General features: G+C 46.7%; 1 protein-coding gene across 1 annotated transcript in view; it reads left to right on the forward strand.

Moving 5' to 3' along the window:
• The window catches only part of SIAH3 (siah E3 ubiquitin protein ligase family member 3), an 81,584-nt gene extending 58,590 nt beyond the window's left edge, over positions 1-22,994 (forward strand). The window contains exon 2 of the mRNA XM_059684635.1: positions 17,594-22,994. Within this exon, the coding sequence (XP_059540618.1) occupies positions 17,594-18,262 (669 nt within the window). The 3' untranslated portion in view covers positions 18,263-22,994. The remainder of the gene's footprint in view (positions 1-17,593) is intronic.
• The last annotated feature ends 252 nt before the right edge of the window (positions 22,995-23,246 follow it).

A 23,246-nucleotide genomic window follows, 5' to 3' on the forward strand; every position in this document is an offset into this window, starting at 1 on the left:
CTGAGAGCACTTTCTGTCCCTGCTGGAAACACCAGGTCTGTGATGATCGGGACCATGTTTGCCTGGTTCACTGTTTAAGCCCCAGCGTCCCATATAGTAACTGCTCAATATGTATTTGTTGAATCAATGAGTGAGTGAATGAGTGAACGGATTTACTATGTAACAGCAGAATGTTACAGAAATCAATAGATGCTACCGAAGAGGGTGGTTTTTGTTTGTTTATGTATTGTTACTACTTAAAACTAAGAGGAGGAAGCCACTTCTAAATTCTGAACTTGAAAATCAAGTTAAACTAAATAGTAAGAGATTATAGACACTGAGCCAAACTGGCTAGGGCAAGAGCTTAGCTTTAAGTAATAAATTCTCCACTTTCTAAACTAAATAGTAAGAGATTACAGAAAGTGGAGAATTTATTACTTAAAGCTAAGCTCTTGCCCTAGCCAGTTTTGCTCACTGGTTGGAGCATCGGCCCTCTGAATGAAGGGTCCTGATTTTGATTTTGGTCAACGTCATGTACCTCAGTTACAGGTTCGATCCTTGACCTGGTTGGGCCCACGTGGGAGCCAACCAATCGATGTGTCTCTCTCACATCAATGTTTCTCCTTCGTCTCTCCTCTTCCCTTCTACTCTCTCTAAAAATCAATGGAAAAATATTCTCAAGTGAGGATTAACAAAAATAAATAAATAAATAAAAATAAAGCTAAGCTCTCTCCTAAAAAATAATGAAGGTAAATACTGTGGGGGTGGGGGAAGGGGTGCGGGAGGAAGATAAACCAACTTCCCATTCTGCGCTTAAAATTCCCTCAGAGCCATGCTTCCCCCACCCCTCCTGTGAGGTTGGTTTTGTTCAAAGCTCTGCCTGGGCATGAGGACTCCATATGGCTGACAAGTTAATATCTTGCAGAATGGGGCAGCCCTCTGTTATGAAAGGACATTGAAATCCACAAGGATAGAGGCTATAAAAGAATCAGAGAGGTAAGAGAGATGTCTGAGGTCATTAAGAATCGTATATCTGGTTCCAAAAGGGATCCGTAGGAGGAGGAAAGTGGGCGGGGAATATCTGTTGAGCCCTTGATCCTAAAAATGTGATCTGTGACCCAGCAGCTTGGGCGTCGGGGGAGCTGGTTAGGGACGCAGAGTCGCAGCCCCAGCCTAGACCTGCTGACTCAGTCTGCCTTTTCACAAGACGCCCAGGCAATGCGTGTGCACACTGCCGTGTCTGAGGCTCGCAGGCCCAGCCTTCTCTCAGTGGAGAAGAGTAAAAAGAAATTCCAGGTCGCTATGGGGAGAGACTTACGCAAGTGCAGGGCATAAAATCCGGCGCTTTAGATTAGTTGAAACTTTACATGTGTCTTCTCTCCTACGACACCCCTAGAGCACGGGGAACAGCAGGGAGAGGAAGCAAGGCCAGCCCCTGCGGCCATCCCAGAAGTGACCCAAGCTGCAGGCATTGTGTGGGCTCACCCACCCTGGCCTGCAGACGGCTGAGCCTGGGACGTTAATCTCCTTCCCCTTGGGCCAGTTTGAGATGCTTGTAGAAAGTGAGCATCCTCCGATGGGGGACAGGTGAACAAACAGGACCAAGTGGAAACGTAGCCATGGTGACTTCTGGAAAGAAATACAATTATTGACACAGTTTCAATTGCCTTGAAGTACATTGAGCTCATTATCGTAGCACACACTAATAAACGTGTTCCTTAGAGACACACAGTGGCTGTAGTAACTTAAAGATGAATATTGGATGAATGAGTTATTAGGGACTGGCCAGACTGCTAACCTCCCAAGCCTAAGGGGTATCAATTCTCCTGCCTTTCTATATCTCCCCTGCCCCACTCCAAAGCCTAAGATTTTTATTAAACATGTACCCAGTGACTGGGAAAGCTTCAGAGTCAATAAAACACCTGCCCCACCTCACTTATGGGGATTTACTGAGAGCTGTCAGCAGCTTTTCACGGTGGGGCTGTAGAGAAAGAAAGAGCCATTTATTCAGCCAGACACGCACCAAAGTCAGGGGTTCGCCTCCTCTAACCCCTTCGCATGCTGTGGTACTAGCGTCAGTCCTCAGCCTCTAATCTAGTCTCAGAGGGGAGCCTTCCGCCTCTAGAACTCAAGGGCTAGGCCTGCACCTTTCCAGGCATGGCTGTGGATACCTTCACTGCCTTTCATCTGGTTTTCAGGCCCGGAGTCTCCCGGGAGTGTCAGCCACAACCCCTTCTCAGCCCACGTGACTCCCTCTCCCTGGACACCCAGGACCTGTCCCTGTTGTGATTCTCATTCCCAGCCTCCAATGCCCTTAGTTATTGGCATCACAGCAACTAGATCACTAGATGGTCAAACAAGCACATGTGAAAATGAAAGCAAAGGCTTTCTAGTGTTCGTAAGTCTTGTACAATATGCCCATTTAATAGTGATATGGAGGCAATGGCCACACAACACCCACTTTCTCTTTCTTTCTTTCTTTCTTTCTTTCTTTCTTTCTTTCTTTCTTTTTCTTTTTTTTTCTTTCTTTTTTTTTTGTGTGTATAGCAGTGATGGCGAACCTTTTGAGCTCAGCGTGTCAGCATTTTGAAAAACCCTAACTTAACTCTGGTGCCGTGTCACGTATAGAAATTTTTTGATATTTGCAACCATAGTAAAACAAAGATTTATATTTTTGATATTAATTTTATATATTTAAATGCCATTTAACAAAGAAAAATCAACCAAAAAAATGAGTTCACGTGTCACCTCTGACATGCGTGTCATAGGTTCGCCATCACTGGTGTATAGCATGCAGTAAAGAGCACAGATCTTTATTTATTTTTTAAAAATATATACTTTATTGATTTTTTACAGAGAGGAAGGGAGAGGGATAGAGAGTTAGAAACATCGATGAGAGAGAAACATCGATCAGCTGCCTTCTGCACACCCCCCACTGGGGATGTGCCCGCAACCAAGGTACATGCCCTTGACCGGAATTGAACCTGGGACCCCTCAGTCTGCAGGCTGATGCTCTATCCACTGAGCCAAACTGGTCAGGGCAAGAGCACAGATCTTTAATGTATTGTTCCTGGATACACCTATCTGTCTTTATGTATATACACATATCTATATCTATATATGTAGGTATATCCATGTAGCCACCAGCTAAATCAAGAGTCAAAATATTTCTGGCCCCCCAGAGATCCATCCTGTCCCTTCCCAGTCAATATGCCCCACACAAATATGACCACTATGCAAACCTCCTCATCATTGCATGTTTTTGAACTTCATAAAAATAGAATTATTAAGGATGTATTCTTCTGTGTCTAGCTTTTCTTATTCAACATGTTTTTGAAAAGTATCCGTGTTGCTGGGTGCAGTAGTAGTTCATTCTCTTGTTATAGGTGTATAGCATTTCATTGTGTGACTATACCACAAAGTATCCATCTAAAGAATATTTAGGTGTCTTTCCCATTTTTGGTTATTATTATTTTGATTAATCCTTCTATAAATATTCATGTATGTGTGCTCTTTTATTTCAAAATGTTTATTTTATCAGGTGTTGAATGTAACTACAAACAGCCTGAGATTTCATTCTATTTGCAAGCTCACCCCAATTTCATGGATGATAATGGATGACATGAGACACCCGGGTCAAAGATGAAGGGCAGTTTGTTACCTACAGCAATAGCGGTAGCCAGAGTATTTGCATTTTTGCACTCATCCCTTGGGACCCAATTCACACAGGGTATGAAAGAAAGGGCTAGATGATGCCTGCACACACAATAGGTTGCATTACAGCAGGTCCATGGTTCCAGCAGTCAGACACTGTGAGAAAACCACTAGGTCAGAGTTTGGGGGAGGAGGAATGGGAATAGTCACATCAACATTCCAGTGGGATGTTTACTTTACTCAGGTCCTCTAAGATAGAAAAGCTTAAGTCCCAGAGGAATTTATTCATTCATTCCATATAAAAGATTTATTGAGCTTTTTATGATATCAGATAGCATTCTAAAGACACAGCAGTGAACATAGCCAAGTTCCTATTCCCAAGAAATTTACCTTGCAGTAGGGAAGATAGTACACAGAATTATTTATTTATATATATATACATATATATATATATATATATATATATATATATTATATATTATATACTATGTATTATATACTATGTATTATATACTATGTATTATATACTATATATTATATACTATATATTATATACTATATATTATATACTATATATTATATACTATATATTATATATTATATATTATATATTATATATTATATATTATATATTATATATTATATATTATATATTATATATTATATATTATATATTATATATTATATATTATATATTATATATTATATATTATATATTATATATTATATATTATATATTATATATTTATTATATATTATATATTTATTATATATTATATATTATTATATACTAGCGGCCCGGTGCACAAAAATTTGTGCACTCGGGGGGAAGGGGGGGTCCCTCAGCCGGCCTGTGCCCTCTCAGAGTCTGGGACCCCTCAGGAGATAACAACCTGCTGGCTTAGGCCTGCTCCCAGGTGGCAGAGGGCAGGCCCAATCCCTAGGTGCAGCCCCTGGTCGGGCTCAGAGCAGGGCTGATTGGGGAATTGGGGCGCCATCCCCTGTCATGCACAGAGCAGGGCAGATCAGGAGGTTGCGATGCCACCCTCAGTCACGCTCAGGGTAGGGCCAATTCGGGGTTGGGGCACCGCTCCCTGTCACACTCAAGTCAGGGTTGATGGGGAGGTTATGGCGCCACCCCCTGTCACGCACAGAGCAGAGCCCATCAGGGGTTGGAGAGCTCCCCCCTGTCACACACAGAGCAGGGCCGATAGGGAAGTTGGGGCACTGACCCCTGTTACACACAGAGCAGGGCAGATCAGGGGGTCGGGGCTCTGCGCTCTGTCACACTCAGGGCAGGGCCGATGGGGAGGTTATGGCTCTACCCCGTCACACACAGAGCAGGGCCAACCAGGGGGTTGGGGCGCCGCACCCTGTCACACACAGAGCCGCAGGGTGATCAGGGGGTTGGGGAGCTCCCCCCTATCAGGCACAGAGCAGGGCTGATCAGGGGGTTGGGGCGCCTTCCCCTGTCATGAACAGAGCAGGGCAGATAGGGAGATTGTGGCCCTGCCCCTTGTCACACACAGAGCTGCAGGGCGATCAGGAGGTTTGGGTGCTGCCCCCTGTCACTCTGATCCCTGTGCCGGGAGGCCTCGCGGCTCCGCTGATCCTGGTGCTGGGAGGCATATTACCCTTTTACTATATAGGATAGGGGCTTGGTGCACGGGTGGGGGCTGGCTGGTTTGCCCTGGGGGTGTCCTGGATCAGGGTGGGGGTCCCCACTGGGGTGCCTGGCCAGCCTGGGTGAGGGGATGGTGGCTGTTTGCAGCTGGTCACACACCCTTCAGGGTGGGGGTCCCCACTGGGGTGCCTGGCCAGCCTGGATGAGGGGATGATGGCTGTTTGCAGCTGGTCACACACGCTTCAGGGTAAGGGTCCCCACTGGGGTGCCTGGCCAGTCTGGGTGAGCGGCTGAGGGCTGTTTTCAGGCTGGCGGGTGACTGAAGCTCCCAACTGCTTCTTTTTTTCTTTTTTTCTTTTTTTCATTCTGGGCCAGCTTTAGCTCTGAGGCTTGGCTCCAGCTCTGAGGCCTCCGCTGCTGAAAGCAGGTATCTGGTTTGTTTGGGTTCTATAATCGAAACACTGTTTCAACTCCAGCTCTGATATCCCGGCTGGCTGAAAGCAAGTTTCTGGGGTTTTGTTTAGCTTCTATATTTGTAACAATGTTTCAAACTGCAAGCTCAGAGGCCGGCAGCGGCAGGCTGGGAATGTTGGAGTCCTCCGTCACTGAAGCAAGCAAGCCTCATGTTCACTTCAAGCTGCCTGGCTGCCCGCCGCCATCTTGGCTGGCAGTTAATTTGCATATCGCCCTGATTACCCAATGGGAGGGTAGCGGATGTATGGCTAATTACCATGTTTCTCTTTTATTAGATAGGATATGTACAATAAATCACCATGGGTCCTAAGAAGATTAGTGATAACAGCAAACTGAAAAGAAAAGTTGTGAGAATGATGATAGAGCTTAGTAACAAAATAATTGCAAAGTATGATAGCGGTGTTCACATGTCTGATATAGATACCGAGTATGGCATGGCAAAATTGACAATTAGCACAATTTTAAAACATAAAGAGGCCATCAAGAGTGCTGATGCTTCTAAGGGTGTGAAAGTGCTCTCACAAAATAATGATCACAGACAATTAAAGGTTAAAATAGGGAATCATTTGAGGCTCTGGAGCAGATTAATTCAATTTACATTATTTCTAATGGGAAAAACTTATTTGTTTTTTTAAACAAATTACTTCTCAAGCAGCCATCTGGAATGAACTAAGTTAGAGAACAGAGGTTCTACTGGTATAGGAAAAGCATCCTATCTAATAAAAGAGAAACATGGTAATTGGTGTACGACCGCTACCCTTCCCATTGGCTAATCAGGGCGATATGCAAATTAACTGCCAGCCAAGATGGTGGCCGGCAGCCAGGCAGCTTAAACTGAACATGAGGCTTGCTTGCTTCAGTGATAGAGGACTGCAACGTTCCCCGCCTGCCTTGCCTCCTCTGAGCCTGCAGTTTGAAACATAGTTACAAATATAGAAGCTAAACATAAACCCCAGAAACCAGCTTTCAGCGAGCTGGGATCTCAGAGCTGGAGTTGATACAGAGTTTCGATTATAGAACCTAAACAAACCAGATACCTGCTTTCAGCAGCTGAGGCCTCAGAGCTGGAGCCAAGCCTCAGAGCTAAAGCTGGCCCAGAATAAAAAAAGAAAAAAGGAGCGGTTGGGAGCTTCAGTCCCAGCCTGAAAACAGCCCTCAGCCCCTCACCCAGACTGGCCAGGCACCCCAGTGGGGACCCCCACCCTGAAGGGTGTGTGACCAGCTGAAAACAGCCATCATCCCCTCATCCAGGCTGGCCAGGCACCCCAGTGGAGACCTCCACCCTGATCCAGGACATCCTTCAGGGCAAACCAGCCAGCCCCACCCATGCACCAGGCCTCTATTCTATATAGTAAAAGGGTAATATGCCTCCCAGCACCAGGATCAGCGGAGCTGAGAGGCCTCCCGGCAATGGGATCAGCGTGACAGGGGGCAGCGCCCAAACCCCCTGATCGCCCTGCGGCTCTGTGTGTGACAGGGTGCGGGGCCACAACCTCCCTATCAGCCCTGCTCTGTTCCTGACAGGGGAAGGCGCCCCAACCCCCTGATCGGCCCTGCTCTGTGCCTGATAGGGGGGAGCTCCCCAACCCACTGATCGCCCTGCAGCTCTGTGTGTGACAGGGTGTGGCGCCCCAACCGCCCCCCCCCCCCCGGGCCCTGTTCTGTGTGTGATGGGGTAGATCCATAACCTCCCCATCAGCCCTGCCCTGAGTGTGACAGTGGCAGTGCCCCAACCCCCTGATCGGCCCTGCTCTGTGCGTGACAGGGGGCAGCACCCCAACCCCCTGATAGGCCCTGCTCTGTGTGTGACAGGGGGCAGCGTCCCAACCCCCTGATTGGCTCTGCTCTGTGAGTGACAGGGGGAAGCACCCCTACCCCCTGATTGGCCCTGCTTTGTGCGTGACAGTGGGTGGCGCCGCAACCTCCCCATCGACCCTGCCTGAGTGTGACAGGGGGTGGTGCCCCAACCCCCCAATTGGCCCTACCCTGAGCATGACTGAGGGTGGCATCGCAACCTCCCAATCCGCCCTGCTCTGTGCATGACAGGGGGCGGTGCCCCAACTCCCCAATCAGCCCTGCTCTGAGCCCGACCAGGGGCTGCACCTAGGAATTGGGCCTGCCCTCTGCCACCCGGGAGCAGGCCTAAACCAGCAGGTTGTTATCTCCCGAGGGGTCCCAGACTGTGAGAGGGCACAGGCCGGGCTGAGGCATCCCCCCTGCCCCCTGAGTGCACAAATTTTTGTGCACCGGGCCTCTAGTCTATATATATAAAAGCCTATGTGACTGTTACAACCGAACAACCAGAACAACTGGTTGATTAGTCACTATGACGTGAACTGACCACCAGGGGGCAGATGCTCAATGCAGGAGCTGCCCCTGATGGTCAGTGCACTCCCACAGACAACCTCTCCTCACTGGCCAACATCCTGTGGTCCCTCCCCCTGGCCTGCAGGCCCTGATTGCCTAATGAGGGCCATGCCCCAGGCTGGGATGGGGAACTGGGGGTGGGTGGTAGCAGATGCAGCCCCTTTCCCAGGGGAGCTGAGGACCAGCTCCTTCCTTGGAGCTGGCGGCCAACCTCCCACCATCCCTCCCCCCAACCCCCTGATTGGCAGGCCCCAATCGGCCCGCCTCCCGCCTGTCATGGTAGCAGCATTGTGGCAAGGGAAGGAGCAGGGGAACCACTCACTGGCGGGGTGCCGACAGTGGCATTGGCATCTGGCACCCGTTCCTTCCTCGCCCAGCTTGGTGACCATTTCCTCCTCTCCCGACCCCACTGTGGCCTTCGGACCCTGATCAGCCCGGCCCCTATCGGCCCTGATAGCCAGCCAGGCCTAGGTACCCCACCTGTGCACAAATTTTGTGCACCGGGCCTCTAGTAGTGTATATATAGGGTTCAGTACTATTTGGTTTCAGGCATCCATTGGGGTTCTTGGAACATATCTCTGGTAGATAAAGAGGGACTAACTTTAGTACTGATAGATGCTATGGAGTGAAACAAAACAAGGTAAGGGGATTGGCAGGCTTTCATTTTTTAATAGGTAAGTGAAGGACAGCCTCAGATTGAAGATAATTCAGGGCAGAGACCTGAACAGAGTGTGGGAAGGAGTCATGTGAGTACCTGGTAGTGTTTTAAGCAGAGAGGACTGACAATGCAAAGGCCCTATGGCAGGTGTAGACAGTGTGTTCAAAGAATAGCAAGTGGTCAATGTGCTTCCAGTAGAATGAGCGAAGGAGTGTGGGTGAATAAAACATGAGGCCAGAGAATTAGCCAGGGGCCAGAGTATGTTGGTTCTTAATGGCCATAATATGGCATTTGGGTTTCATTCTGAATGTGATGGAAAACCATTAAAATATTTAGTGGGAAAAGGCAAGGTGGACACAAGAAGACTCATGTATTAGTTTCTTAAGGCTGCCACACAAATTACCACAAACTTGGTGCCTCAAAATAACAGAATTTATTCTCACACAGTTCTAGAGGCCAAAATCCCAAAATTGAGGTGTTGGCATGTGCAATATGACTTGTTCTTGTTCTTGTTCTGGTGGCTCCTGGCATTACATGGCTTATGGCCATATCAACTCCAATTTCTACCACTGTCTTCACATAGCCTTTTTCTCTGTGTCTGTGTCTTCTCCTCTTCTGTCTCTTTAGAACACTTGTCACTGGGTGGAGGGCCAATCAGGAGGCTATCAAAGTAGTCAAGAAAGGTGATGAGAATAACTTGCTCTTGGTGGTCACAGTCAGATGCTAAGAAGTGGTTTGATTGTGTTGGTGTGACAAGTCAATAGGAAGGAGTCAATTTATTCAGCCTGTCCACAATATTTCTTGTGTACCTACCATGTTCCAAGCACTGCTGACACTAGGGATACAGTGGGAAAGAAACAGATGTAATGCTCACCCACCTGGAGCTCACATCGTGGTCCAGCAGGAAAACTGGGCATTGAATAAGTGCGTTGCATATTATAAAATAAACATGTAACAGACATACCTGACCTAGTCGGAGTGAGAAACAGGGACTAGCTTGATTTATAAGATGACCAGGTTGAGGAGGAAGTGTTTGAGACCATAGGACCGGCATCTGTGCAGACATCTGTATGGACCCATTTTTACAGTATGTTACCCATGGATCCTGTTTTTAAAAAGTTTTGCCCACCAAAATTTTTATTTTTCTCTTTTATCAGTAATACTCATTTCTCTCTTTTCTAAGTAATTAATACCTATGTGGCCTAAAATTCAAGGCATCTGTGTGTTTACTAACCAATATCTCCTTGTTCAATTCACATAATTTTGATCAGCAGTAAAGAAACTGTGTATGCAGTGGTATATCAGAGCCAAGATTTTGATACCCTTAGAGATGACATGAGACCAGCATAAGTCCTTGACTCTGGACAGATACAGCAATACGTCGGGAATAAGCTCCCGGGCCCATTCCTAGAGTAAAGAATCTCTCAGAAATAGTTTAACCAATTTTCATAGCTTGAAAACTATGAATTTCACCAAAGAGAAATTTCTAGCACCTATTATGCTAATTAAGACACTACTAGCTACACTCTGGGCAAAAAGAAAACAAAACACAAGATCGCCAGGGCTGATTCCACTGCTATGGCTGGCTAAGCCGGTGTCCATTTCCTCCCTCACTGCTCCGTGTGCATTCCTCCCCAAGCTGTGGAAGAGGACAGCTTCCCACCAGAAGAGAGAACCATCTTTGGTCAAGGGTATGAGTAGCTGCGCTCCCCTGCTAGAACCTCCAAACAAGCTCTCAATGTAGGAGATGTAGGTGTTGCATGTGGCAGTTTGCCTTCCTTATGAAACAAAGAAACCAACCTAATTTCCCCAATGAAAACCTCTGCGGAATGTTAATTAGCAGCCTCTGATGTAGATCAGAAATATGGATGCTAATTCAGGCAATTGTCCGCTATCTCTGGAATGTGGCCTTTCTAATCAAATAGGTGATCACCTCAAAGTGTGAATTTCTGATTAGGGAATTGATAACCCCTAGAGTGTAGGTTAAAAATGTACACATTTATATCACATTCTCTCCTCTAAAGTAGTTTAAAGAAAATTATAGATATCTTCTTGCTGTCCACATGAAGACCTCATCCAACTGTGAACCAAGTACAACTAAGTTTGAGAGAAAGGAGTGCAAGATACACTTTCTAATGAGGATGTTCTATCCCAGGTGATAAAAGCCGTTGTTTTCTATCGCACCTTAACTTATTTCTTAACTGTTTGGAAGCCTTTCGGAGTCCTCCTGGGTTTTGTAGGCGGACGTACAATCACGTTAGGTTTTGAGAAAGAGAGGTGGGGCCTATTCACTGTGTCCACTCCAGGAAGGTGGAGTGAGCAACACTCAGCCTTCAGCCTTAGCTGTCCTTCCCAGAAACATTGAGGATTTTTCTAACACTACCAAGTGGAGCCTGGGAGGAGTTACAATTATTCTCCATCGACCTGATTCTCAACTTGGTTCAGGCCTTGACTTTATCCCACTTCTCGGCCCTGAAATGGTACCCCACACACTTGCTCTTCCTCTCTGTGTGTAAAATGCATCCATAGCATCGCTGCCTTTCCCCTTTCTCCCAGCACTGAAAACCCCAGTTAATTAACTCTCACAAATAAGGCCCAAGCAAACTCAGAACAAATGTCCTTTATTTGACATTGGGTACAAAATCCTCCTTCAATTGGAATGCATTAGCATGGCCATGTTCCTGGAAACAAGTGGAAGGGCAAAGCTGTCCGCTAAGTATTGGGAGCAGACGCTGGAAAAAGGTCACATGATTTTCCAGGGCAGGTTTCACCTTTGGATGCCAGGATTTGGAGGGATAGCCATTACCAACCGTAGGAGTGTGGCTGATCAAATTAGGGAAGTGTTTTTAAATTCAATTACACCCTCAGTGGAAATGGTCTCACTAATGCTTGGGGAAAGAATTATATGCAGTCCATAAAGCCTAACATTTTAAAACCCAATTTTGTACAATGTTCTAAAGGTTAATTCAAGATCTTCTTCCAAATGGAAAGTTAAATACAGCCAATGGAAGGAAGGCATCTGTGGACTGACTGGGGTTTATCAGCCTGTAAGAGTTCATTAGTTTTAATTAGCGTAATCACTAATGTTGCACTAACAGTTTAGTGAAGGAAAGTAATTACTCACACATCCACTGTATTAGATGGAAAGATTAGAATTCACTTTTTCAAAATGATTAGCATTTTGCCAATTAAAAGAATTCCTTCTCCCTGCCAGCAGCCCTGTGACCTCGCTCACCCAAAGATCATTTAAATGAAACATATTTAGCATCAGAAAATGGAGCAGGAAGAAGTGAAGAATAAGGCTGTTTTTATTCTTAGCATCTTCCTGGGGTGCAGAAAGCACAGGGTTCTCCATGAGTTTATAATGTCTCGCTCTATTTGCACAGTCATTGACTTCCATCACTTTAGATTACACCCCTGCTGCTTTGTTACCCAGCAGCAATTTAAAAATGAAAAAGCTAGTGGAAGTTGAGGCCGAACAGAAGCAATGGGACAGCCTAGGTGCAATGCCCTTTGCTAGGGTCCAATGATTGAACCGGTGTGGGGATTTGGTGGCTGGCCCCATCCTGAGCACCAGCTTAGAGCAGGCCCTGCTGGGGCTGCCTGCAGGAGCTCTCTAAAGCATGAAGTTGCATCTCTTGGGCCCCTCTACTGACTTCTACCAGGACTGGGTGCCACCTTGGTGCCTCAGCTCAGCTTACAAGTCTTGGGCAATATGGTCCGACTGCTCTCCAGCACCACAGTCCAGCTCCTCTCCATCCCCACCAGGACCTCCATCTACTAGCTACTTGGAACTTGTCTTTTCTTAACTATCCCATGTTCTTTTAAACCCAGCTCCTTCTAACCTGCTATCCATCTTGTCAGCAAACCCTTTGCCTGCTCTGTTAGAGCATTCATCACTCATGCTTTGCCCAGGGTAAATGTCACTTTGCACTGACTGGAATAGCTACCTCCCCCATTTTCAGTCAGAGCCCCCGCTGCATCCTGCATTTTTGTATTCTATTCTATGATTTATACTGATATGGAGCCACTGGGGCAGGGACAAGGATCTTATTCTGTTCAGCATTCTCAGCCTGTTGTAAATGGTAAGTGGTGTATACACGTTTGTCGAATGGCCAAGTGCATTGTAGGTAGGAATTCTACCCTTCCCACCTCTTCCCTCAGCCTCATCAAATCTCAGCCTAGGAGGGAAAGCTTAGTCAGATCAGCAAACATCACAGAGGACGGAATGGAGACATTTGCATAACAGGTGGGCATTCCCGCTTCACCTGAGCACCTCAGACAGCACCACTTCCAAAGGGAGCCGACCCTTGCTAAGCGCATCTCTGGGCTCTGCTTGGGTTCGGCCAATGGGAAACCCTGGCAAGAATTTGGAGGCTGGGAAGAAAGGGAGAGCTAGGTATTTCTTTCCCACTCCTCCTTGCTTTGATTTCAAAGGTTAGCTACACAGAACAGGATGGAGAAGATGGAAAAGGGATCTGGAAAAGGACATGTTGAAAATAATTCACCCAGAGATTGTTTCTGAGATGGAAATTTCAGAATGTTTGTCATCATGGCTCAGCTTTGGGGCAGGAGGCCCTGGGTTTAGTGCACTGTTGGGGTCTCCAGACCCTCATGTTGGCCTGTTCTCAGCCCAGAATACTGCCCAGGGGCAAAGATCAGATCACCAGGATAGACACAAGTAGGCATGGACTGAGGCAGAAGGCTGCCAAGTCTTTACCCAAAAGCACATCTATATGGAAATGCTCTCTTGATGTAATACTTGATGTGGTTTTAAAGCGGTTTGACAGGCATTATTTCATTTGATTCCCTAATAACCCTTTGAGATAAATATTTTACTGATGGGGAAACTGACTTAGTCAACACTGCTGGACAAGTAAACTGTGAAAGAAAACAACAACCGGAGTCTACTGATATTCAGGGTGTGATCTTTCTGGTCTATGATCTATATCTTTAACTGATGTGGGCTCCATTCCCAGCTGAGCTCCTTATAAGCTGTGTGATCTGGTCATGTGACTCAACCTCCCTGTATATCAGTTGCTTCATCAATAAGACAAACACAGTATGTTTCTTTCCTGATTGTTGTAAAGACTAGGTGAGAGAGAGGGGCCTCTCAGAGGCTGGGAGAGGAAGCTACGTTTGGGGCTTTCCACGGGAAGCCAAGACCAGACCTTCTGCAGGGCCTGAAAGCCTGAAATTGGTAGAAGGACCTGGGAGGGGCCCTCACACCTGGCTAATGGAGTGTGTGAGCCCTGGGCTTGTACAATCGCAACCAATAGGAGATTTTTATTTATTTTTATTACTTTATTTTTTTATTATAGTTTACATTCAACACTGTTTTGTAATAGTATTAGATGTACAACACAGTAGATAGACATTCATATAGGTCAGCAATGTTCAACCGATGTGCCCCAAGAATTTTTAAAACATGCAATACCTGACTATTTAGTCAGGGGCACTGACCTCTTTTTCCTTACATTGTCAAATTTTAAAAAAGTGACAACAGCCAACACAACACTAGCCATCCAGTATGAATGAATCAAAATTATGCCTATTTCATTTTTGTTAGATCGGCAAAAATATATGTTTTGGTGTGCTGCAGAATTTTAGTAATTAGTTTATGTGTGCCATGAGACGAAAATGGATGATACAGGTTACACAGTGTTCCCTCCGATAATTCAAGTGCCCACCTGGCTCCATCGATAGTTATTATAATACTAGAGGCCCAGTGCTTGAAAATTCATGCACTGAAGGGGGGGAGTCCCTCAGCCCAGCCTTCCCCCTCTCACAGTCTGGGAGCCCTCAGGAGAGGGAGGTGACCTGGTGATCAGGGGAAGGCGACACCTCCATCACACCTCTGCTGCTGCCACTGCTGGAAGCACATGCCTCGGCCAGCCCTGGTTATCTGAGCCTCAGGCAGCCCTGGGTGGCTGGGCAGCCAACATCCAAGGCTTGCCTGCACCTCGGGCCAGCCCTGGGTGGCAGGGAAGCCACCATTCCAGGCTTGCCTGCACCTCGAGCCTGCCCTAGGTGGCTGGGGGGTTGAGGGCGGGTCCGGCCACACCGTGGGGCTGAAAGGACTGGGGGACTCTGGCGGGGCTGAGGGGACTGGGTGCCTCCATCTTGTAGCTATGGGCGCCACCATCTTTGTGATGGTGTAACAGTCAATTTGTATATTCCCTATATTAGATAGGATTGTTAACTATATTCCCTATTCTTAATCTCTTTTTTAATGTTTTTAATTGATTTTAGAGAGAGAAGAAGGGAGAGGGAGAGAGAGAAACAGTGATTGGTTGCCTCCTGTATGCACCCTGACCAGGGATCGAACCCACACTCAGGCATGTACCCTGATTGGGAATCGAACCAACAACTTTTCAGTGCATGCAACAGTGCTCAACCAACTGAGCCACATTGACCAGGGCTATATTCCCTGTTCTTTACCTTATATCCCTATGCCTATTTTGTAATGATTTAGTACTTCTTAATCCCATCACCTTATTTTACCCTGCCCCCCCCCAACACTCCTCCCTTAACACCCCTCCCCTCTGGAATCTATCAGTTTGTTCTTTGTATCTATAAGTCTGTTTCAATTTTGTTTGTTCATTTATTTTGTTCTTTAGTTTCCACATGTACTAGTAAGTGATATCATATGGTATTTGTCTTTCTCTATCTGGCAGAACTAAGCCAGATTTAGTTTTATTTTTTCTAAAAAAGGAAATCGGTCTTTTCTATGAAAAATTAAATGAAATAATTATGCAAAGAAAAAATCTACTTTCCACAGTTAGTAACACTTAGTAAATGCTGCATACTATTTCCTTCCCTATATTTAACACTAATGGGTAAGTGTTAGGGGGATTCTTGGACACAGCCTGTTCCTTCCTGGGCCTGGTGGGTGTGCAGGTTGGTGACAGCAGTAGCTGGCCCCCAGGGACAGGGCAGGAGCACCGTAGCTCACTCTCTGGGTTGGCAGCATTCCCCCAGGAGACGCAGAAACTGGCAGCTGGGGGAACAACTGGAGGCAGAGCTATTCGGCCCCCACTTGCCTGTAGGTCCCCTCCACCACCAGGGTGTCCATCCCAGCCCACCGTGCGTGTGTGTGTGTGTGTGTGTGTGTGTGTGTGTGTGTGTGTCCACTGCACGCCCTAATGAAAGGGGAGCTAGCTAGGCCTCAGCTGTTCGCCGCACTCTGGGTCCAGGGAGACAAACGTGGGCAGCAGCGTGGTGAGTGTGAAAAAGGCCTGTGCCCTCGTCCTCTACACACCAAAGCCCGGTGAGGAGGCAAGTGCCCACAGGCACCGGAAGTACAGAAAGAGCTTGGAGAGCGAGGGCAGAAGGCGCTCCCTCCCTCAGGGCAGCCCAGGGAAAGGCAGCCATGTGACAGCCTCCTGCTTGGAGCCACCTCCATTCAGCAGTCTAGGTCCTGCAGGCTAATTAAGTTAATAAAAAAGAACTAAAGGAATGGAGGAGGGAGCTGGAGGAGGGGTGGGGGTGCTGCTGTGCTCAGAGTTAGGAGGTGTGAAAAATGAACCTGTCTTTCAATTACCAGCTTTGTAAGCCCAGGCACATTACTACAGGAGGCCTGTTTCTTCACCTGAAAAATATGAATCACAGTCCTCGTGTCACAGGGAGGACCCTTGTGAAAACCACAGTTATCATATGCACACTAATGTCTGCACTACCCACACCAAGAAACATGCTGTTTAGTTCGCTCATGGCTGTGCTCCTACCCTCCGCAGAGCCTGGCCATCGCGGGTGCTCAATAAATGTTTACTCAGACCTGAGCAGAAGGTACCCTCACAGCTCCCGGTGTTTTTAAGGGCATTTTGAGGGGCGTTACTATGAGGAACAAAAGGTTAGGAGAGCCTGAGGGTGGAGGCTGCCTGGTGGTGAGAGCCTGGGAAGCTGCTCCCCGCAGTGAGCCTGGAACAGGGCAGAAGTGTGCCTGGGGGCAAAGTCCCAGGAGTCCCAGGGGTCCCAGGTGAGGCTTCCTCTCTGGGGACCTTGCCCAGCTGCATAGGACCAGCTCTGCGTCCCACCAGGTACCTGGGAATCCATGAGAAGGGCACCCAAAACAGCACAACCCCTGACAGCACTGGAAGGACAAATGGAAACCTGCCAAAATTTTGTTTTAAAAATACCAGCAATAATAAAATAGGGGGAATGATCCACTGACCTCCAGTGCCTGCACATAAATATCAACAGTATCAAAAAAGCAAAAGGGAAGGTTTTTTTGTTTGTTTTCTACAACAAATGACCATCATACTACATGTTCAAGAGAAAATTTCCTATTTGTTTGAGTATCTCATTAAAGAATCAGAAAGGCATAACTAGTGCATTTTTTTGGACTGGGTTTGCAGAATCTCAATCATGCAAAGCATTCACCGTGTCCCTCATTTTTCTTTGTAAACTTTTAAAAATGTTCCATTAGATTTGGAAAATGTCTTCTTGTAGGAGGAATCTTTTGAAGGACCTTCTATTTTTTAATTGGGTAAATTTAGGTTTTATACTGACATGAAATGACAGAAAGGACTTACAATATTTCAGCATCGAAATTTGGCAAAACATTCAAAACCATTTTGTCTCAAAATATTTGTCAAAACAGATAATAAAAGTGTTGGCAAGGATGCAGAGACATTGGAATTCCCTCACATGCTGACGGGAGTGTAAAACGGTCCTGCGACTTTGGAAAACAGCCCAGCAGTTCTCATTTTTTAAGAAATAAAGTTTTCTCTACCTGCACTGGAAAATCTGCTTGTCACACTTCGAACACCAGCGGAGTGTCAGCCAGGCTGGGAGACTGACCTCTCGCAACTAACATCCTTCTCTTTGTCCCACAGTATGTGTCCAGCTGTCGCGCCGTCACTCAGAGTGCACCAGAGCAAGGCGGCTGCCCCCATCACCACCTCACCCACCACCACCGCCACCACCACTCCCACCACCACCCCCGCCACCACGCCCACCCTCACCACCTCCACCACCGGCAGGCAGAGCTGCGTGCCACCCAGGTGACGCCCTGCCTGTGCCCCCTGTTCTCCTGCCAGTGGGAAGGCCGCCTGGAGGTGGTGGGGGCCCACCTGCGGCAGACGCACAGAGTGGATATCCTGCAGGGGGCTGAGATCGTCTTCCTGGCCACGGACATGCACCTCCCGGCCCCGGCTGACTGGATCATCATGCACTCCTGCCTCGGCCACCACTTTCTGCTGGTGCTCAGGAAGCAGGAGAGGCATGAAGGGCACCCCCAGTTCTTTGCCACCATGATGCTGATTGGGACCCCCACCCAGGCCGACTGCTTCACCTACCGCCTGGAGCTCAACAGAAACCATCGGCGTCTCAAATGGGAGGCCACCCCCAGGTCTGTCCTTGAGTGTGTGGACTCGGTGATCACTGATGGGGACTGCCTCGTCCTCAGCACCTCGCTGGCGCAGCTCTTCTCCGACAATGGCAGCCTTGCCATCGGAATCGCTATCACTGCGACAGAGGTCTGCTCCTCAGAAGCCGAGATGTGAAGTGACAGGCCACCGGAGGCTCACACACAGCCACCCTCCTCCAAGAAACTCTGCTTGTGCCCTTCGGATCTCCAGATTCCAGGACTCCACACTCCTTTTTATTCTTCTTCCTTCACCACCCTCCCTTCCTTCCTTCCCTTCCTTCCTCCCTCCCTCCCTTCTTTTTTTTTTTTTTTTTTTTTTTTGTCTCAGGTGCTTAGGGGTATCTAGTATTTGTCTGCCTTGGGCATTATATTATGTAAACATCCTGTGATTCAAGATCTTGGTGTAATGTTTGTCCTGATTAGTTGGAATAGTTTTACAGAACATTTTTAATTAATTCAATCAGAATGATTATTATCACCCCCCACCCCCTAATTCCCTCCTCCATGGCTTCCAAAATGAGCAAAATTCACCAAGACCACGAAGCAGACTGTTGGGGTTGAAAAGAGACTTGGTATCCAAACCATTTCTTCCTTCCCTTTTCAGTCTATTTCAGGGCGAGCTACCTGAAGTGTGTGAGAACAGCAGGTTGGGAAGGGACCTGGCCAGTTCAGAGATATATTTCAGACCAAGGAGACACAACCTCAGGGTCGGAGCTATGCTGCTGGATGTGAGGAGATGGTGTCTCCTCAGAAGGCCAGGCAGGGCCCAGGGCTGGGGGCGCCATCACACAATGAGTCTCCTGGCTGGTCCCAGGGCTCAGGGGAGGGGCAGGCATTGAGCCCCCTTTGGCAGGCTGCCCTGGGCTTGCTCTCGGCCTGTGCCATCTTTTCCTGCTCTGGAATCAAAGTCCTCATATTTCTGGTGCTTTCTTGAAAACCTCTTTGCCCTCCTCTGAGCAAGTAGTAAAAAACAATGGGCAAGATGTGGGGAAAGAAGCAGCTGAAGAAAACACGGATAAAATTAATCTCCCACCTCTGGGAGGGTGTTCTCTACTCAGAGCGTTTTATTATCAAGTTAAAAATCCATCAGTCCTTTCACCAGCTTGGAGCACTTTTCTATCACACAAAGAACCCCCTGTGCTCTTGGAACCTTATAAACCAGAACCACAGCTCACCATCGGACACGAGGAGCTTGGAATCTGTGCCCAGATCCTTGGACCTGGAGGGCTGGCCCAGGTCCTCATACATCAGGGAGGGTCCTCTTTCCTTTCATTATTTTCCAAATTGCTCTGAGGGCCCCATTCAGCGCACAGATGTTATCACTGGTCAAGTGTGTATTCGGCGCCCTGCTGCAGTGTGACTGAAAATCCATGTTGCCTCAGGTAGACGGCTTTCTCTTTTTTGGTTGTTAGAACAATTTGTCAACATCTTATTGAAATCTCTCATATATTTGAAGAAAATAGCATGTTTAGTCAACTTGGTCTCTTCTGTTCAAGGTGGAATATCTGTAATCTTTCCCTGAAGGCCCTCTTCTCCCTTCTTTTTGTCATTTTTGTGCTCCCCTTGGCCACTCTCCAGTCACTGAAGAAGCATGGCGCCAAACCCCACACCATGCTCATCAGAACCGAGTGGGCCTTTCACCAACCAGTGCTTCACTCCCTCACCCCAGCCCCTTGGCTGGGTCCTGGAAGGCCTCCAAGCGAGTACTTAGTTTCAGGCAGCTTGCCTGGCTGGCCACCAGCAATCTTTTCCCCGCCAAAAATAATCGGCCCTGAAACACAACGCCCTTCCCTTAATGACCAGGTAATCCTCTAGCCACCTGTTTCACCCACCCACACCGCAAGCACCTGAAGGGTGGTGCCAGTCAACAGAAGATTTAATCAGGAAGCCCCTCTAGTCACGCAGTGATTGCTAGGACCCTGGGGCTGAGGTTTCCTTCTTTTAGAGCCATAAGGGGACCAATAAATATTGTGTCACTGACTAAGATAAGCATCAGATTACAACCTCCTTTCTCTTAGCTTAGTCAGAACATCCTACCAGGGCACCAGTGCCCCCCTCAGACCATACAGATGGTTAAGAATGGAAGCAAACTGGGGCCAGTTATCAGCTCTGGAGAGACTGGCTCACCTGGCTTCTTGCTTTCTCCCCGGCCCTCGCCTGGAACCTAAGACCTCCTGGCAAGTCTGCTCCCTCTGGAAGCTACAGTTCCTCCCCGGTTTCTGCTACTCAACCGCTTTTATAGCACTTGTGTAGCATCACAGGTGCCCAGATAAATAAACAAACAAAACCTCAATTAGAGCATAATTAGTGTTCATGGAGCCTTAGGACTCCTGCAAACATTACCTCTGCCTTCTTGTTGTGCCAAGTTACCTGAGCCAAACTGGGAATAACTTCACATTATTGCTATTGCTCACAAGACTGTCTTATGAATAAGTGATCCTAGCTAGGAACCGATATTTTTGATTACTAGAAACTTTTAGCATAAAGGGTAGAAGTGTGTTATTTTTGTCCATCTATGGTGCTGTCAGGAAGGCCTTCTCTCCATCTCTACATGTGGAGAATGGAAGCAAAAGGAGCCAACTGGAAACAGTGACAGAGACAAGAGATTTGTTCCAAGAACAGGGACAGAGATTGGTACCAACAAAGCACATTGTGTTGAGCTTTACAGTCATAAAGGGCTCCCTCATTTGAGTCTCAGGTTAATCCTCATTAGTATCCTCAGTATCCTTAAAAAAAAAAAAAAAAAGGTTCAGAGACATTAAATGATCTTTCCAAAGTCACAAGTGGTTGGGACCATGACTAGAACCCGGTAAATCAACCGCAAACTTGATGCTCCTTCAATAGGAAGTCTGACCCCAAATATTCAGCAATGTTCCCACCTCATTAGTGGACTGTGGGCCTGAGGGTCAACTGGGTCTTGATCCTGGGATACTTGGGGAAGCAGACAGACAGATTTGCTCTTAGAGGCATCTCAGCTTGAAGAACTGGTCAACTTAGAAGTGGAGGGGGAGGGAATGGAAGGGCGTTTGAGGTGTGGGAACCCTCATGTATCTGATCACCCACTCCAGGCTCCTCATTCTTAGACTCCCAGAGCCCTGGGAATTGGTTGCCTCATTCCATTCCATTCAGGTGCTGCCTTAATTATGCACCAAAGAGTATTTGCATTTTAAAAGCAGGCCTGGGGAGAAGGCAGCATTTAACAGCAAAAAGTGAGTCACCAGTATTTGAACTTTAGGCATCTGTGAGGGCAATTTTTTCAGGAGCTGTGGAGAGGACACTTCTGCCCCTGCTGCTGACCCTACATAAGTGGTTGTTGCAGAAATGAAGGTCAGGCTACACAAAGAAGATTGTCTTTAACAATCAATCTCTGTGTGATCTTGCACCTGAGATAGATCCTATCATTGCAACTACTGTGAACAGTTTAGAAATAGATCAAGTTAATAATAATAGTAATACTCATGGCTACCATTTATTGAGGGTTTACTATGTGACCCAGTGGACTAACTACTTAGAGTATATTATCTCATTTAATTCCCATAACAACCTTATGAAGCAAGTACATTATTGTACCCACAAGAAACTTAAGCTAAGAGAGGTTAGACACTTGTTTAAGATTGCACAGCTAACAAATGGTAGAACTGAGCCTGTAGCCCAGTACGTCTAGCTCTAATGTCCAGACTTCTGTCCAATACCAACTATGTAATTTCAATGAATTCATGGACCAAGGCTAAGAAGGATCTTAAAGTCTGAATGGCATAGAGGCCTTTTGTACTTTAATACTAAATGTGCCCTTTTATTTCTCCTTTTTCTCCCTTTTTCCCCAGCCCAAGGCAGAGTGGTGTGCTAAAGGTGGCTTGTATACCAGTTGTTAAATTTTTAAAAGACATTTATGAGACAAATGTTAAACACAGCCATTATTAAAAATTAAATTGTATAAATTTGCAATTAAATAAGTTATTAAACAAAGATAATACTCAAAACTCTCCACTTCCTAATTATTTCACTACTTTTTATTTTCTGTGCTCTAGAAGTTATTTCCATCTTTCATAACTATATGGTGAGCACACTATCTAATGATGTCCTACAGCACATCTCCCAACTTCACATTTAGTGACATGGCTTGAAATTGACCTTGGGGGTAGTATTTATACCATGGAAATTGGCAAGTGTTTTTAACTAGGCTTTTACCTCTCAGAGATCTAGTCTTTAAACAGTAACCAGCACACCACTACCTAGACAACTCTAATATACACAGGACTTTAAATGATGAAGCAAGATCCTGGTGGCCACACTGACAGGGGCACAGTTGACAGGCAAGGCAGTGAAACAGAAAATTATTGGGAAAATACAAACTGTTCTACCGAAGAGACTGAGGCTTCTAAGTTGCTTCAAGAGCATTCCCTGCCCTATTCCAGACCCTTCTTTATTGCTGTTAGTGTGGGAAGTTTTATTCAATGACTTTCACAGAAATATCATGGCCCCACAAACCAGCCTATTGGCCATCCCAATCCAAAAAGTAAAACCAGGCTCTACAACACTGGTATCTCCTGTTACTTGTTCTTATAGGTCATCTTTCTTATCTCTACATGTAGATCAAAACCCAATCTAAAGAAATATTTTATTTTTTAAATTAGAGATTGGAAATATCCAACACCTGAGAAGGGCAAAGTGAGCAGTGGTTTCAAACATCACATAAAATATGGAACCACCAAAATAGGACCCTTACATAGCACAAAGCTGAGATACAGGAAAGGGAATGAGTCAAGAAATGAGTCCCATGAAGAACAGAGCCCAGCATCTTACCTTTCTACTCTGGCTACTTCACTTCATTGCAACCCAAAAAGGACCCTGTTCATAGTCCATAGCCCAGAGCAATACTTTTTTAAAAATATATTTTATTGATTTTTTACAGAGAGGAAGGGAGAGAGATAGAGAGTAACCGGTTTGGCTCAGTGGATAGAGCGTCGGCCTGCGGACTGAAAGGTCCCGGGTTCGATTCCGGTCAAGGGCATGTGCCTTGGTTGCGGGCATATCCCCAGTGGGGGGTGTGCAGGAGGCGGCTGATCGATGTTTCTCTCTCAGCAATACTTTTTTTAAATTAAGGGCATGGTTCCCACTAG

The sequence above is a fragment of the Myotis daubentonii genome, chromosome 2 (assembly GCF_963259705.1).
Source record: "Myotis daubentonii chromosome 2, mMyoDau2.1, whole genome shotgun sequence".
Taxonomy (NCBI): domain Eukaryota; kingdom Metazoa; phylum Chordata; class Mammalia; order Chiroptera; family Vespertilionidae; genus Myotis; species Myotis daubentonii.